The sequence below is a fragment of the Vanessa tameamea genome, chromosome 3 (genome assembly GCF_037043105.1).
Source record: "Vanessa tameamea isolate UH-Manoa-2023 chromosome 3, ilVanTame1 primary haplotype, whole genome shotgun sequence".
NCBI lineage: Eukaryota > Metazoa > Arthropoda > Insecta > Lepidoptera > Nymphalidae > Vanessa > Vanessa tameamea.
The window spans coordinates 7,608,886-7,626,756 of record NC_087311.1 but is presented as its reverse complement, the minus strand read 5'-3'; the positions used below and the strand labels follow the sequence as shown (position 1 = coordinate 7,626,756).

At 31.7% G+C, this 17,871-nt stretch overlaps 2 protein-coding genes across 4 annotated transcripts; one reads left to right on the top strand and one right to left on the bottom strand.

The window, feature by feature from the left end:
• The first annotated feature begins 874 nt into the window (after positions 1–874).
• On the top strand, positions 875–4,596 carry LOC113397279 (N-acetylglucosamine-6-phosphate deacetylase). Of its 2 annotated transcripts, XM_026635562.2 has the most exons (6): positions 877–1,264; positions 1,420–1,694; positions 2,300–2,518; positions 3,228–3,363; positions 3,833–4,009; positions 4,281–4,596. In XM_026635562.2, the coding sequence occupies exons 1-6, from the start codon at positions 1,060–1,062 to the stop codon at positions 4,460–4,462; spliced, it is 1,194 nt and encodes a 397-aa protein (XP_026491347.1). In that variant the 5' UTR covers positions 877–1,059; the 3' UTR covers positions 4,463–4,596. The 2 variants fall into 2 exon arrangements, with proteins under 2 accessions (XP_064074308.1, XP_026491347.1); XM_064218238.1 differs by lacking the exon at positions 2,300–2,518 and having other exon boundaries at positions 875–1,264.
• Positions 4,597–4,887: 291 nt separating this feature from the next.
• Positions 4,888–17,801, bottom strand: LOC113397583 (brain tumor protein-like). Of its 2 annotated transcripts, none has more exons than XM_026636001.2 (9): positions 17,534–17,801; positions 15,225–15,393; positions 14,785–14,932; positions 13,319–14,708; positions 12,965–13,245; positions 12,677–12,865; positions 12,288–12,456; positions 11,753–11,985; positions 4,888–11,413 (listed from the first exon to the last, which is right to left on the bottom strand). In XM_026636001.2, the coding sequence occupies exons 2-9, from the start codon at positions 15,335–15,337 to the stop codon at positions 11,309–11,311; spliced, it is 2,628 nt and encodes an 875-aa protein (XP_026491786.1). In that variant the 5' UTR covers positions 15,338–15,393; positions 17,534–17,801; the 3' UTR covers positions 4,888–11,308. The 2 variants fall into 2 exon arrangements, with proteins under 2 accessions (XP_026491786.1, XP_026491787.1); XM_026636002.2 differs by having other exon boundaries at positions 14,788–14,932.
• Positions 17,802–17,871: the final 70 nt, after the last annotated feature.

Sequence of the window (17,871 nt, the reverse complement as noted above, 5' to 3'; positions counted from 1 at the left end):
TGATTGGCGCTCGAACTCCATTCTCTCACTCTCGCGTTCGAAGACCATCCTGAGGATGTCTCCTATGAAAAAGCATCTCAGCTCAAGACGTAGTCGGTGGTTTAGAACTGTTTGTTTTTATCGCTCACAATATTTATGACTGTATGATAAAGTATTTCATCGAAAACATGTATATATTTTTCGAAATAGCCCAAATCAACGGCTTTCTTAACGACTTTTCCCCTTATAGCTACCGAAGAGGAAGTTCATGGTAAACCTGCGTTTAAGTAAGGCTTGCTACTCGCACTCGCAGGTATTTAGAAGAACCATTCTAACTGCAGTAGAAGTTACTATATTATTATATAAATTTCATACTACTTTAATGGTGTACGTGTCTTAGTTGCCAACAGTTGGGCTTTATTATAACGCGCTCTCAGTTTTGACAGTCTTTCTGAACATATAAATAATCGCAGTATTTCTGTTACTATGTAAATTAAATATCAGCTAAAAAGGTGCAGAATGATTTTGGCACAATGAAACATATTATTATTGCATTAAATATTTTTTAGCCACCAATAATTAAAAGAAATGTTGTGAAGTCAACTGACTTTTAAAATGGCCCTGCCGCACTGTCTGGCAATGCTTACTTTATGTACTTCGTAATAACTACTACTGAATACTGGAATGTTACGAAAACAAAAAAAAAACTTTTTTTTTATTTATTTAAATTACAATTTTAAATTTCATTAAATATTCAAAATATACAACAAATCGCGTGATTAATTATTGAAAATATTAAAACTCATTGCATAATGATTCGCAAGAGTCAACACAAAATTATGTCAATGTCACTTCGACATTGTAATCGAATGTCAAAAAGTGTATAACCTACTTATTTTGACAGCTAAAAGTCAATAATGTTTTCATGTTATTGTTTCGATAAGTTTAGCTGATTCGAGAATCAAGTTCGTATTCGCAGTTTCGCTGTTTGCACTGGCAGTGTTCATTTGAAATCTTGCCGAACTAGTATTCTTTGTTTGAATATTTTCATTTGTACGCAAACTATATTATTTTTATAAAATGAAGGCGAAATCAGGTCTTACAAGGTTTCACAATTGTTACATTCTTCGTAATAGTAAAATAATAAAAGAAGACTTATGGATAAGAGATGGAAAAATTGTTAACCCTGAACAAGTATTTTATGTGGAACAAGTTGAAGCAGATGTAACGGTGAATTGCGAAAATTCACTTATTGCACCCGGATTTATAGACATTCAAAACAATGGTACGTAAATAAACATTATATATTTTTTCATGAGAATAACAATAACAAAAAGTCAGCCACTCTAAAAATATATGTAATCATTTTTATTAAACCTTTTTTTAATATTTAAATAAACCTGAATTAAAAAAACATTTTGATTTTTGTATTATGCTAAGGTGGATGGGGTGTTGACTTTTCTTACGACTCTGAAAATGTTGAAGAAGGTGTCCAAAAAGTAGCAAAAGCATTGTTAGCCCATGGTGTGACATCATTCTGCCCAACAATGGTCACTTCAGACAAGGAAAAATATTCGAAAATTCTGCCTAGAATACAAAAACATCAAGGAAGTCAACTTGGAGCAAGTATTCTAGGTGTACATCTTGAAGGCCCATTCATTAGCTTAGCCAAAAAAGGTGCCCATAAGGATGAATATATTCAAAACCCTGAAAAGGTAAGATGTAAAATGTTTAAGGGTCTCCTTGCCTTTTTTAATATGTAACATATTTAATTTAACAATTACTTTATACCATATTATTAATAATACTTAAATAAAGAGGTCATATTAGCCATAATTGCTTATTTTGCAATATTTATTATCAGAAAACATTTATCAATAACCTACTTTGGTTTTATTGAACCAACATGTAGGATACTTAACCACTATCATGTGACATAAATATGTTTTTAATCTACCACAACAACTTTTTAATATTGAAATTATGCATAAAATAATGTCAATATTTGTTACTCTTGTAGATCACATTTTATATTTTCTTAACAAATTACTTTACTTTTTGTAACTATTCAGAATACTTATATTAATTACATTAAAATGTATATGTCTTATTTATGTTGTTAGAACAAAAAGCTATTAATTTCTTTGCAGTTACACTATACTCATACCAAATATATCATGTTCATTACATGACTCATTTAGTAAAATTAAAAAAAAAAAAAAAACAAATCAAAAAGTGGTACCTTTCGGCACCAGATCTTGCTTTCAAAGCCATTTCAATCTACCTACATCTGAGTTTAAAGTGTAGGACTTTTTTTAAGGGATTAGAATCAATTCATGAGGTATATGGATCTCTCGATAATGTTATAATTGTAACATTAGCACCAGAATTACCTGGTGCATTAGAAGCAATCAAAGGATTAACAAGTCTTGGAATAAAAGTTGCTCTTGGGCATTCATCTGCTAGTCTCGCGCAAGGAGAGGAGGGCATTAAATGTGGTGCTAATTTAATTACTCACCTCTTTAATGCTATGTTACCTGTAAGTATAACTGATATTTATTGCTTAAGAATTATGTGTGTGAGCCAGTGTATTAGAGAAACAAAATATATAAAATCTCATGTGTCGTATTTACTTGTTTATTACGTATTACGCCTAAGTATATTTCCATTTATTTTATAATTCCATTTTAAGTGAACTCTATAAAAATACTCATGCAAATGCACTCACTCGAAGCGTTATGAGTACATATAATATAACGAAAGAGAATGTCAATTATCTTTTAATTAACTTGATATTGGAACTGAACTGAACCCATTATGAATATAGCTATTTACCTACTCATGCCGGTTAAAACAATTGTTGTTCTTTTTAATACAATGTAATTTATGTGGTTAAAAAAATCTTTGATACACTTTTTATTCAAAGGTTCGTTTTATATATAGCTTGCGGAATGTAAGTTCTATAACCGTGAAATCCGCACAAGTACTTTGTAAGAGGTGTTAGCGAAAGAAAATATATCAATCTGTAAATTTACTATCGTGTCCTTCCTACGCTGTACATTTCTGAACCTACATGACGCATTCGCGACCCTTCTCTCCATCCGCTGCCATAGCCTTCTGGAGTTTGGTTTGTCTGAATATTTTAACAAATTTCTGAATATGATTTCTTATATGTAGTGTATCAAGCTTTGGAAATCCATTGCATTTTTATGTATATTCATTGAGTGTATTTAATTATTATCTATTAGTTTCACCATCGTGATCCCGGCTTGGTGGGATTACTCGCATCAACAACGGAAAAACAAGTTTATTATGGAATAATATCTGATGGGATACACACTCATCCTGCTGCCCTTAGAATAGCGTGTAGAACTAATCCTGATGGTAATGTGTATACGTAACTATACTTTAATTATATAAATACTTACGAGAAAAGGCAACCTAAAATAGAAAATTCTGAACATCTTTTTAAACGTCGTATTACAAAATGTACACACATATGTCATAGTCTTAATTGGTTGGCCTGTTTTATTTGATATTTCTTAAAATTACATAAAAGTAAAAACAATATCATATAATAATAATAAATAAAAATAAAATGAAAAGTATTTTTGCTTACTACTCCGAATACAAACTTGTACAGTGATTGCTGCGAATTAATATTTTATCACATGGACATTATGTCATGATATATAATTTCAGTTATTTAAGTAAGGCAGCATCCCTAAAAATATGTGAAATTATTATGAACACAAAAGTTTTTAACAACGCTATCTCAATAGTAATTATGATGGTTATGTATTATATCAAATGTCGTATCTACAATTAACAAATATAGAAGTAAAATTTTCAGGATTAATATTAGTGAGTGACGCCGTCGCAGCTCAAGGCTTGGCGGACGGTAACTACCGGATCGGTCCGCAATCAGTAAATGTTGAAAATGGTCGTGCGTACATCACTGGTACCAAAGTTCTCTGTGGTAGCACCACCGCACTAGACGAATGTGTTAAAACTTTGAAGGAAGCTACAGGTAAGTTCAGTAGAATCACCCCATATCTGAAGCTCTATTTTTTTATAAAAAATATTCTTCGGGTCAATAAAACAAATATCAAAAATAATTTTCGATACGTTGAGGGTTCAACATCGGATTATTCTACAAGGCTGTAAGTAAAAAGCCATCCCAATGTCAACTGCCTGTAATTGTCCCACGGCTTGGGCTAAGGCCTATTCTCCCTTAGAGAAGATTTGGAGCTTAATACCTGGCTAATATTATTGATCAATTAATATTTATTTAATTTCAGATTGCTCGTTAGAATATGCTTTAGAAACTGCATCTCTCCATCCAGCTAAAGCTCTAGGTATTGATCATATAAAAGGAAAGTTAAATTTTGGACATGATGCAGACTTTGTTATTATACATCCAAAATTGATGAAAGTCCTATCTACTTGGATCGCAGGGGAATGTGTTTATAAAAGTTCCTAATATGTTACAAAAAATAGCTTTAAGTTACCTTATGTGATATATACATTTCTATATACAAAACTAATGTAATGCACAAAGTGCTTCTTATTTTATCAACACAAATATATTGAAATAAAATCTTTGTTTACATTGAAGCATTTTTTTCTCCATAGGCGTCCCCACCATTCGCCTTTATTGTAACAATTCATTTAAACATTACAAGTGTGAGAAAAACTGAGCCTTACCTTGCGTATAAAGGTAATGTAATATTATTATATTCTTTTATAACCGCTGAAAACAGTAAAACAGTAAAACCAGCTGAATTGCAGATGTATGCTCAAAATCGAATATTAGATTGTTACTTTGCAGGCGAGTGCTGATGATATATAATATGTATTATTAATATAGGATTGTGTTGTTCTCGGGACAAAAATAAACAAAACGTGTCATAGTGGCATGGAAAATCTTTATTGAAGTAAATATATTTATAAAGTCAGTACAATTTAAGTTCAATAGTTTCCAAAAATATTAAAGTGCAGGTTGCTGATCACCTGGCAATGTTAAATATGATTATTTCTTAATTAAAATACAAGCTAATATTGAGAAAACTGTAATATGTGAATAATAACATGTATATACCTAAATAAAATCATGACAAAAATATATTTTAGGCAGGCTCTGAATTACACTGCTCTGTGCTGTTGTTATCCTGGCCACAGTTCACGATACATAATAAACTTAATTATTAAGAAACCACAAAGATCACGTGACAATTCGAACTCTAGCAATTGAACGAGTTCCATCGACAGTCCAAATTCTCACGTAAAAGTCGTAGCGAATAAATTGGTCAAAGTAAGATGTGCAACTAGTCAAAAAACAAATACTACGTTTGTCCACACGAATATATGGTGAGCCAAATAAGATGATTTCAATGTAGCGCAATCAATTCCTCCCGTACGTAGTGGACATACATATAAACTAGTTGGGCATCTTAATTTTACAATAAAATCAAGTTACCAACTACGCAATGTATATTCATGTATACAATAATTACTAAGTGTATGAATGTATAATAATGTAAATACATTTTCATGAAAAACAAAATAATATCATGGAATATTCAAAGAGCCAAAATATTTGAGATTAACTCTACCTCGATATTATTAACTTCTAAGATCTAGGCACAATGCAGCAAAGACTCCTGTATGAATAACAATATTTTCGTTGACTGTGGGGCAAAATAATTTAGTCAACACCATCGCACAAGACGCACTGAACACATAATCTAAGCTTCTTTATCGAGAACACGGAAAATATGCAATCGATGTATCAATAGACGCTTTAGGAACCTTATGGACCGGTGTGAGCAGGATTAATGAGGTCAGAAATAGGGTAAGCAGCTTAGAGAATGCTTTCAGAAACGAGTCCCATGCGTCAATGCTGCAGGCGCCCCGTACAACTTGCTCTCATGGCAAGCTGCTTTCAAGGCTACTACATCTAATAAAACTTTAACTTTTACAATTTTTTCAAACTTTACGGAGGGTATTGTCTGTTAGATTATATACCCCATGTGGACTATTCCTAAATTTAAAATACTTTTAACAGAATAAAATTATTGAGCAATATATTCTTCTGAGAATATAATAGACATTTGCTCAGCTGCACCAACTCTACGGAAATAATCTTTAAATTCTAATATCAAATACCAATGCACACTCCACAAATGTCATTTTCATATCAAAAAATTAAAATAACTAATTAAATTATAAGCATTATTAGAAATCTTTGGATCAAAATAAAATATGCATTTGGAACATGCACCTTTCACACAAACACAAGTTAAATAAATTTAAATTGTAAACATAAAATGACAAGAAAAATAAAAAGTGGTAAACCTAACGTATACTTAAATCTAATTTAAAAACACGCCATTTTAACATATTATATCTAAACCGAAACAAAAATACGGATGTTGCGTATTTTATGTGAACAACATAAAAAATCATTCTCACATTACGACAAATGTAAGCAAGCTAAAGTCAGCGTGCATTGGTGCTGTAATTCTTTTCAAAAATGTTGCAATTTCTAGTGCACATCCTATAAACTTCAATGTTAAGCACACCATGAAAGGTAAAACAATCATTTTTGTCTACATGTGGCGTATTGTGAGAGCTACGAATAGATTCATTATGATATGTTTTGTTATTTACTGAATAATTTGCGTGATGAGAATATCTAAATGGCCGTTTAAGTGAAAAAATTATGCTTATAGTTAATGAATCAAATGAACTAAAAAAATAAGATACTACAATACGTAAATACCAAGAATTGTATATTAAAATATTTGTACTTTTACTGACTAAAGGAAAAAACATTGGCAACTGCTAATAATCCTACAATTGTAAAAAAAATAACTTGTATAATGTAGATTGAAAATGGTCTTCTCAAATTCGTTCACTCTAGATGTGGAATGCAATTAGAATTCTTTAACAATATTAAAAGGTATAATAAATTTTTATAATCAGCTCAACAATGTATATAATCTATAATAATTTAAAAGCCTAGATCCAAACTGTGATATTTATTGCACAAGCACACTGTGGCTTATAAATTCCGATCGGAATAGAGCTCACAACCTTAATTGTTGGTTTTCAAAAAAGTGGAGAGACCAAATAAGTCGGTGGTGTTAAAGGTGGGTGAAGAAATCTAAAAACATTAAACATGCTAAATATATCTTATATTATAGTGAAAATATTTTGATGACTATTACCTTCGGTAAATTTAAATACATAGTTACTGTGTCGTACAGCGATAACATATTACAAATAATATTTAAACTATTCGTTCGATCACTATACTTGTCAGGCAAGCAGGTGATCAGCTTTCTGTGCCCTAACCAGACCGAAGACTATATGACAAAAAAAGTAAAATTGGCCAAACCCCACCCACAGTCATTTTAATACGGTCCGATAAGTGATGAGAGTACTGTTATATGCCAACTCCACCGGAACCATCGAGCTGTGCTTGGTGCCACATACATAGGCAATACGCCCACCTCCAATAGGGAGGGTAACATTAGAGCTCACCTTGTGCGCTGCGAACCCTACAATATTACATTCCGTAGCACTAAACCTCCTAACTGCGTCAAAGTGCCCACCGCATCGCACTGCATCATCCGCCGATAGCGGTGCGACATCTCCGACGAAGTGTCCTCAATCGAGTGCCCCGTAATGCAATAACTACATCTACTGAAGTTATTTATTGCTGGATACATAGGGAATATAGATTCAAGAGAAATATATTTACCAAAAATTGCTTTAAAGTGTATATAGGTAACTTTTAAGATTCCCGAGAAAGGCTACTGTAATGTACTCTAATGATACAATTATTATCAAGTAATGTCAATGGACAATAGATACCATTTGACCTGCCATTACCCCATGACTAAGTGCTTACTTGCTACGGCAAGAATGTACAGCCTGCGGGGGAGCCAGTACAAGCCCTCGCCCGCGCCCTCTAACAAACACTAACAACACCATCCTAGGGCAAACGTCGTACTGCTCTTTGTATATCAATTGAAAAATACTAACATCTACATAAACTTCTACGCCGACGCCTACATAAGATACATGGCAAGAACAAAAGGAAACATTGTCAACGATATATCATCAAAATAATTCAAGTTTAGGGTAAAATTAATAATTATACAAATGATAATACTTCCGAACATACGGCCAAAAATAATAAAGCCGATGTAATCATTTCAAAAATTACACATATATATTAAAACTTCAAATTTATTAATATTGAAATTCACACATAAAATAGTATAATTTGTAAAATTATCCAAAACTTATCACACCACTTTTTAATAATTTTATGCAACCCTAAGCAATATTATTAATAGCGTCAAACGCTCCCTTTGGGGCTTATAAGTTCTATTTCGGTTAATTTTACGTCACTAACACCCAATAATTTTGATTAATGGACAACAAATAAAAATTGAACATTATAATAGTATTAAAATCCTGAATATTTATAAACAAAAAATTGGCAACAATTAGTAACTAATTTTACAATATTATACAATAAAATAATTACTATGTGCATACACAAATATCGTAAGAAAATAATTTGGCAGTAAAAATTCGTAACTCTAAAGGCCCATCGCACTGGCCAAAAATACTATAAATATAGGCCCGGAACATATATTAAAATGAAACAGTTAAACGACGAAATCAGAGTATTAATCACACCTATCATCCACGAAGGGTAATGACTCATTTATAACCTAATTTAAAAAATAAAGAAAATAAACTTCCCTAATACTATCGGGACAAAAATCCTGAAACAAATAACTTAAAAACAATAAGAAAAAAAACCCAAAAGTTACTCACTAATATAATAGAGGATTCAAGACTCAACGTCAAAATTAACTTATCACTGGGTCAGACCAGCGTTCCCTCGCACTTCTTTCGATCGGTTGAAGTCTTCTATTGTGTTTCCATATGTCTCCCTATTATTGCTTATATCACATTAAATGTTGCAATGTATTTTAGAACTGTTCCAATATACAACAAATTAAACAAATATTTCTAATTAAGTACATACATTAATTTACATTATATTATATTACTAGTGAATTGCTAATTTTTTTTTTTATAAGTGATAATAATATGGCTCAGCAATACACCTTATTGGTTTTGTATATAAAATTAACACAAAATAAAATAATAATGATTCTTAACGTTCTAATAATGTAAAAGAAATACAGGAACTTAAATTATCCAAAAATCATATTTCGAATTACTCAAGACGATTCTTTTAGTGTCTTTTAATTTGAATGATCCATGAAATTAGAGAGCAAATTATATAACAATTTGTAAAAATATCACACACAAATTTAGGTGGTCTGGTTAAGTACTTCAATTATAAACATGGTTAAGGTTAAGTATTGCGAATCGATAATGACATCAAATAAAAGACTTTCGTTTTCTTATATGGTGAGCTCGTTACCACATATAACGTAACATTAATTTAAAATATGTAAAAAATAATAATAAAACAATTACTAATCTTTGGAAGACGAAAGCCTTGACAGGTCAAATTTAATTTTGTTCAAATAGCGTCATTACGATTGCAATACATTTAACCATATTATTATCAGTGTTAATATTTAATATACATCAGACATTTAAAATAGATGAACAAAGAAATATTTTACACGAATATGTTTGATGTATTATTACACTACTAACCACAATTTTAACATTTTTTTTTTTGGTCTACTACCTAAAAATTTTATGTATCTCAATTTTGAATATTAAATGTGGATAGCTATAAAAATATATACTTTGGCGAACTGTATACGAATTTTAAACGCATTATTTTTGTAGAAATAAAATTTGTTTATAATGGCACATTCATGTATATATTTTTTATTATTTAATAATATTATATAACGATCAAATAAGATGAACTGGAAATTACTATTCATTTGTGACATTTTTCACCCGTGGTATATAATGTAATAAGTTATCTTAATTATTTTTAATTATTTTTTATCGCGACGTATATGCACGAAAATGCCACACAAACAGTTTGTAATTATTATTATTTTTTTCATTTTTATCAGTACAAAATTATTTTATGTTTAATAACAATGGCTTCCCAATATAATTAGCTTCAGATAAATTGAAATTAACCAAATCGTATATATCATTATTAATAGCCTACCCATGAAAATTTTCAAATATAGGCTCTTAAAACAAGAGTACATGAAAAAACGTTTTGTATAGACACAAGAAATCTGTAAATGGTAAATATATTTTAACGGACAATATATAATATTGTATACGCGATTAACCTAAACTAGATGGCACGTTATTTTAGTGTCGCCCCCTTTGGTCATAATAATAATAATAAAATTTTGTTAACAATAAACTCAATTGTGCGTTAGACGTATCTGTTCGAATACAGGCTGCAGAGATCATAAAAATGCCAATACTGTAAGCTCTGAAGTCAAAATGTATTATCGAATATGTTATGGAGTAACGCAAAGATAATGAGGCGACACTCCCACGCAGACCCCTAATTGACATGTATTATTAACTTCACTCGAACTAGGAACCATACCAGCTGCTAAATTTAGAAACATAATCGTAATTCCAGTCAATGGTCAGAAGTGCAAATATGCTATGTTTTGATCATAGACCAATCATATTTGGCAGTGAAAAACATTGTTTATAATATACATTTGTTAGACTTAAATCGCACAACAATAGTGAGCCGAGCTCTACTATATTCTTGGTCACAACACAAAGTAATCATATAAACGATGGAACGTCTACTTACTAATGGAACCAAAACATTTGTTTCATAAAGAATTATATCGAATTCTCCTAAATATGAGAACTCTACAATCAAAGTAATTATTCTTCTTTCATGCATATTGACTGGATCATAACATATGTAAAAAAAGAGATATTAGCCTAAACTTTGGATCGTTTGTTAATAATAACAACTAAATGCAACCATAATAAAAAACGTGAGATGAATTAAACCAAAAACGAAAGAGTCTAGTACTTTGGGAATCATATATATCCATCGGCAGTGACATCTATTCAATCCTTAATTCAAATTCCACAACATAAGGAAAAAAAAATATATAGAAAAAAAAGGATTACCACAGATCACCGCAAATGGATAAAATTTAACTATAATGGAAAACACAAAACAACAAAGTAAGTAGTCGAATACTGTTTTAGCAAAAATTTAAGCTTTGTAAAATCAGCAATTAAATATAATAATATAAGGAATAAATGTGAGATCTTGTAGTAAGCAGACTTACAGCCATTGAGTTATTCCTCAGACAATGTAAAGGGTGTTGAGGACTAGAACGTGGTGATTATTCTTAGCCAGAGTGACGATATAACCTTCAGATGTAATCTTAAGTCCACAGCAGCGAGAAACCTTAAAACAAATGACAAATGTTAGATATTAATCCTAGATTAAACAAAATCGATTTTCTGCACTAAAAATACTATCTCTAGTTAACAAATGCCAATAAAAATCGAACCGAAAAAATCTACAATTACATAATAATCACTTTCAAATTATCAATTTCGACATATAACAATCAGTTTTTTTTTAGTAGTCAATATAAATTATTTTTGTTTGATTAATATTCCAAATATGATTTTAATCAATAAAATCTCAATTTGAGAATGTGATCACTTTCGTTTAAAGTTTGAAACAATATCAGTGGGAAACCTATTTCGATACAAATGACTAGGATAATCAAAAACAAACCTTGACATAGGGGCATTCAAACTCGGTGACGAGAACGCCCTCTCGCGAGAACACGGCGACGTGGAACTTGTTGCCGTGCGAGTCGCCGATGAGCACGTCGCCCGCGTCCGACACGTCGATGCCGTTCGGGAAGTTGGTCACGTTCTCGCAACCGATGCGACGCAGGAACCGGCCCTCGTCGTCGAACACTACGACGCAGTGCCCCTTGAAGTCGCACACGTAGAATTCCTTGCCTGTTAAGGGAACTTGTTGAAGCCTTTGTATTCCATTTACTCATTACCTTGGGTTATAATATAAAGGTAATATAGTAATTCGGACGGACCGACACCGTCTTGTCTTTAAATAAAAAATAAATGATTATGTAGATTTTATTTTAGGAAACCTTGGTTATTGTACGTTAATGTATTGCGGTAATTTCTCTATATTATAAAAAAACACACAGTGGATAAAATAGTATATTATATTATAAAAATAGAAGAAAGTAATTTAGTTTGTCATTTATTAGAAGCTGCTCAAAAATTTTTTTTAAACATACCACTGATGGCAATATCCGATGGCTCTCTCATGCATTCACTACAATCGAACCAACTCATGAGATCGCCCTCTTCAGATAAGATAAAAACTGTAGGAGTCACACTGTCGACAGCAACAATGAGTCCTTCAGCTGTGACAGCCAAACCAGCGACAATATCGATGAAGCGCACCTAGAAACAAAACTACATTTTATACGAAAACACTTAAGCATAATAATGATTGCAAAATTTTATGTAAGAATATAATCGACATATAATGTTTCATAATAGAATATTATATAAGTACAAGTTTTTCGATTCGTAAATCATTGTCAAAAATGCTTGAAGTACCTTAACAAAACAGAAAAAAATGAAATAATAAGTTTAATGAGTAATCTAATATAAAACATACAGCGATCTTCTTTAAGAAGTGTCCATTTTTGGTGAAAATTTGCATTCGTGATCTTTCGTTTCCACGATCGCAGACCACAAATTTTCCTGTAGCTCGTACAACGGCAACTTTACGTGGATACCACAGTTGACCCTCTTCTTTGCCAGCCACACCAAAATTAAACTTGTGATTGCCAGATTTGTCAAATACCTTTAAAAAAAAATAAGTTATTAGTATCATTTTTATGTTATTATTTAAAAAACATGATTGATTCATGAATGATTAAAATTAATCAACTACAGTAAATACCGTAATGCGATGGTTATTAGTATCAGCCACAATGATGTCTTCATCATTGCCTAGGCAAAATCCGTGTGGTGAATTAAATTGGCCCTTGCCCCCGCCGAGTTGACCGAATTTGAATCTTATATGCATGGGAGTAGCTTTAGTGGCCCGGACAAGTGGCGCTGGCGGCGCAACAAGCGCAGCCTCTTCGGCAGCAGTCAGCAAAGGTCTACCAGGAGACACTCCACGAGGACCGACTCCACCGATGCCACCAACACCACCAACTCCTCCAAAACCGTTGACTTCTGAAAATATTCAATAATAAGCATTGCATTTTAAATTTATTCCATCACACCAAATTAAAGTCTAGTCAATTACCAGTATTCAATCCGAGTTTAGCAAGTGCTTGCAAGTTATTGTAGGCTTGAGGCGAGTTAAGATCTCCAGCCAGCAGCTCGGCAAGAGTAAAAGATGGAGCCGGTGATGCATGAGGTGGCGGTGGAACTTCCTTCTCAGCTATGCTCGCTAGTTGTTGCAAGTTGTATTCTACCATCGATGGCAACGCTGAAACTCCACCAACACCCGTTACAGCGCCAACACCGGGTACACTATTAACATTGACTACCCCGGGAATTACGTTGGTGTTTCCCACGGCTCCTACTCCTGGCACCGCACCCACTCCCGGTACACCTATAGCTGGTACACCTCCAACTCCTGGAACACCCACCATGTTGCTAACACCTGTAACCCGACGAACATTTCCCAAAGGAAAATCATCGAAAACAGGTGCATTTGTCACTGACACAGCCGGTGAATGAGCATTGGATGCGACTGAAACTATAGCCGAAGATTCGCTAGCACGTTTTCTTTCTTCCGCTCTAGTTGCTTCAGTGCGGAATGTTCCAAATGTGTCTTCGGCTATCGAATCGAATTTTTCCAATTTCGTAACAAACTCCACGGAATAGTCGACGTCGAATTCAGGAGCACCTTCCAAAAGACGTGCAAATTGAGATGCAACAATTTTCTTCAACATTACGATTTCGGTTCCATCACCTCTACGAAGAAGTCTCGCAGCAAATTTGCATGCGCAATCTATACGTTGAACAGTTTTATCGACGCGATCAAACAAATCCATTACTTTAAGTTCTCTTTCTTTGTGCAGTCTCTCCAGTTCTTCCAAAGCTTTCTCACGACGTCTCTCGAGAGCTGCTTTGTATGCATGATAAGCCTCTTTAATGACGCTTTCAGCGTCATCTCTTTGCCGTTGCAAATCGCCTAAAGCATCATCGAGTCTAGCAGATGCACTCCCAGCAGAAACTGCACGAGCATTTGCTTCGACAATAAAATTCCTAAGCTCAGCGCGGAGATTTGGTTCCGCATCAACAATGCGCTCACAACGATGTTCTCCAACTTTATGATCAACTGTTAGACATTCTGTGCAAGCCCCAACCTCACACTCGCAACAGTAAAATTTGAGGCTTTCGCCTACATGACGAGTGCAGAAAATCGGCTTATGTACAGCCGTCTTTTCTTTGGATGATCGTAAGGCGTCGAATGGAACAACGCGATGGTTTTCAAAGCACCTCATGAACTCATGGGCTGAGTTGCAGTTGGAACATAAGAAATGAGAGCAATCAGTACATCTTGCAACGGCTGGCTCTTTACTCTTACAGCAAGTGCAAACTACCGACTGATCCATGGAGGAAACGTCCAAGATATTAGTGAGGACGTAGTCTGAAGGAAGTGATGCAGCTCCTCCTCCAGGCATCTGTGTATAAAAAATATATGATGAATATAATAGCAAAATTAATTGTAAAATAAATTTTATTTAAAAATATAATTACCACCTTAGTTTCTTGTTTACACAAAGGGCACTCGACCGCTAAATCATATTTAAGAGAATCCCCAGCTTCGTTTACCATCAATTTGTCAATGCATACTTCACAGAATACATGAAGGCATGACAATACACGAGGACTGCATAGTTTATTGCTGCAATACAAAAAAAGATTTCATTCAAACACCAAATCAAACAATAACTTGAATGAATATTAAATAGTCCAATCAATCAAAATTCAATGAATTTTTAGGAAACTAAGTATCAAGTAGTATTTAGTAGTAGTAGTAAATATATAGAAATTGGTAAAATAATTTTGCCTACTTTTTGATAATTAAGTCTTTTAAACTAATATTATTGGTTATAAATTAAGCAACATAATCTTTAAATTCTTATAATAATAATATTATTACTGTAAAAATCTTTGAATTGAAATAAATTACTTACTCGCAAATTTTACAATTTTGTTCTTGTTTTCCATTATCAGAAGCTTCCAAAGAACCTTCATCGCCAAGACTAACAAGGCCATCCCCATAAAGCTCGCCATTAATTTCTTCCATTTTAACTTATAATTAGTGTTGTATAATGTATATTTTTTACCTCAATCAACAATAACCTGAAACCAAATAAATAAATGTCTGTTTTATTCTATGAGCAAAACTAAAAAAACGATTAACATATTTTTTATATTAAATATAAACATCCAGACATGCAAGTGGTCTACCAGATTGTGAGTGGTCATGAAGACCCATATTAAATCACACAAAATATGAATTATTTCTCCCAATGTTAGTATGTGGAACTAAGACATTATATAAAAGTCCTACAAACCCTGTTTTACTTCAACCAATGATGAATAATTATTATATCACATATAATTAAACTACCTAATTAGTTTAGTTATTGATACCAATTCAGAGAGACTTGTACAAGCTTTCTACTATCAACAAAGACTTTCTGTTTAAAATACTAATAGTGTAGATTTTTTTTACTAATTTATATCTGCATTTATTTAATTGTTAAAATTAAGCATTAATTACACGAAGTTGTTAGAGAGATTAGCATTATCATTGAACACCTTTACTTTATTACAATCTATATTAAAAAAATATCATAATTACAGCTAAATTATAATGTTGCACCATTACAATGCAATGTATATTTTATAGGTGTTGTAAAATCAAAAGATATTGTTTATATAATAGTTTTGTTGTTAGAAAATATGATTTAAAGTAAACTTATTTTTATAAATTTAAATATGATAAACTAAATTTCAAATACAGATATTTTGTATATACAACTATTCCATACTAATATTTTTGCAACTTAATTTTATGTTCTGTTAAGACATAGCTATATTTTAAATTAATTTCATAATAAATATATTCACAACAGATTTGTAAATAGAGATTTGACCTACAAGAGTGGTTTTTATTTAAAAATAATACATTTACAGACATTTTTGAGAGTAATTAAAATTAGCATTTTTATTATGATTCAATCATTTGATTAACTAAAGAGATCCATACATAAAATTAAATAAATTCAGTACCAGTCATTCATTTTACAAGATGGTCATGCCACTATAGTCATAGAAAAATAAAGTTTTAACTGTTTTGCATAACATGACCAGCCAAGTAAAGTTTATATACAGTAGGCAAATTTAGTGGTTGATAAAAACATTATAATTATAAATATTATTTTTTTAATAGGTTTCAATGGGAACTTAATTTATTCAACATCATTCATATAAATCTTATGCATAAATATAAAGCTTCAGCAATTTCTTATTAGCAGTTAAATGTTGAATTAGAAATATATGAACAGAATATCCTAACTGACTCAATAATTCTTATACATTTATAATTTATATATATGTATTCCATTAAAACTAAGCTTTTCAATGGCATTACTTATATAATGCAAATTTAAGTATTTAGAAAAACTTACCTGAATACACAGTATATTTTAATTTAATTTGATATTCAATTTATTTAAGTTTAGTCCTAACTATAACAACATAATTGAGGTTCATTTTTAAATGCAGTTTATCAAGACTAAATAATATTTTATTTGTTAATATACAACTGCATGAATTTTAAATGTTTGAAGATTTGTTGTAGCATTACATATATATATCTATATATTTTGTGAAATTGACTTAAGCAATGCACAATAAAGGAAAAGTATTATGTGTATATGTAGTATCATGTTGGTTTACATAATCCTTTAAAATTAAAAAAATAAATACAATTAATATACTGCAGTAACTGTAATACTGTCACTAAAACTATTTTATACTATTTTAAAGTTTGCTGAATGAACAAACCATTGCACTGTTTCTTTTAAAATATTTTAGGAACATTTTAAAAGACACGAATATATAACACCAATACCTTATTCAAATCAAGTTAGGTTCAGCATAAGCTTTCATAAGCAGAGCCTAAGGTAAAGGATAATTTTTTTCCTCACAATTGTCGTACAATATTTCAATTTCGTTACTGAAGAACTGAATCAAACAGTATTGAAATTATTTTTAAATTATTACAACTCAATACCGAATGTGAAATAAAAGAATTAACATCGCATCTATAGTCTGCAGGTATCTACATACCTATACTGAAGTACCTATCATAAACGCAATGCACCATGCACGCTGCAGACAATGGCGAAGGTCGATAGTACACTTTGTAGAGATTTTAGGCGATTAGATCGAAGTTAGAATAAACAGAAGTATATTTAAAAAACGTACTAACCTTTAACAGTAATATTTTGCGGAAAGGGCGATAATCAAACACGCAGAATGTTCTACCACGCCGTAACTATGAGAATCTTCATCACTATGTAAATAAATAAAAAATGAGCATCAAGCTTCAATAGATATATTTTTTAAATAAAATAGTTTCTTCGATGAGTTTTATATGAAATGTTTTGTCACGTTCTCATTTTAAAAAGACGAATGAATACATCACTGTTTAGGTATTGATTTTCTTCGTTGGTTGCGCTTTAAAATACTACTGACGTTTTTTGTAATGGCAACAATGAAAAGTACGATTCAAAGACTAAATAAATTTGGTTTCGGTCAAATATGCGA

Excerpts from the sequence above, each read along its gene's own strand:
- LOC113397279 (XM_026635562.2), top strand. The coding sequence starts at position 1,060 with ATGAAGGCGAAATCAGGTCTTACAAGGTTTCACAATTGTTACATTCTT. Across the intron at positions 1,265-1,419 it reads TATAGACATTCAAAACAATG|GTGGATGGGGTGTTGACTTT; the intron begins GTACGTAAATAA and ends TATTATGCTAAG. Across the intron at positions 3,364-3,832 it reads GTGTAGAACTAATCCTGATG|GATTAATATTAGTGAGTGAC; the intron begins GTAATGTGTATA and ends TAAAATTTTCAG.
- LOC113397583 (XM_026636001.2), bottom strand. The coding sequence starts at position 15,337 with ATGGAAGAAATTAATGGCGAGCTTTATGGGGATGGCCTTGTTAGTCTT. Across the intron at positions 12,457-12,676 it reads ACTTCTTAAAGAAGATCGCT|GTGCGCTTCATCGATATTGT; the intron begins GTATGTTTTATA and ends TTTTGTTTCTAG. Across the intron at positions 11,986-12,287 it reads ATCGGATATTGCCATCAGTG|GCAAGGAATTCTACGTGTGC; the intron begins GTATGTTTAAAA and ends TTCCCTTAACAG.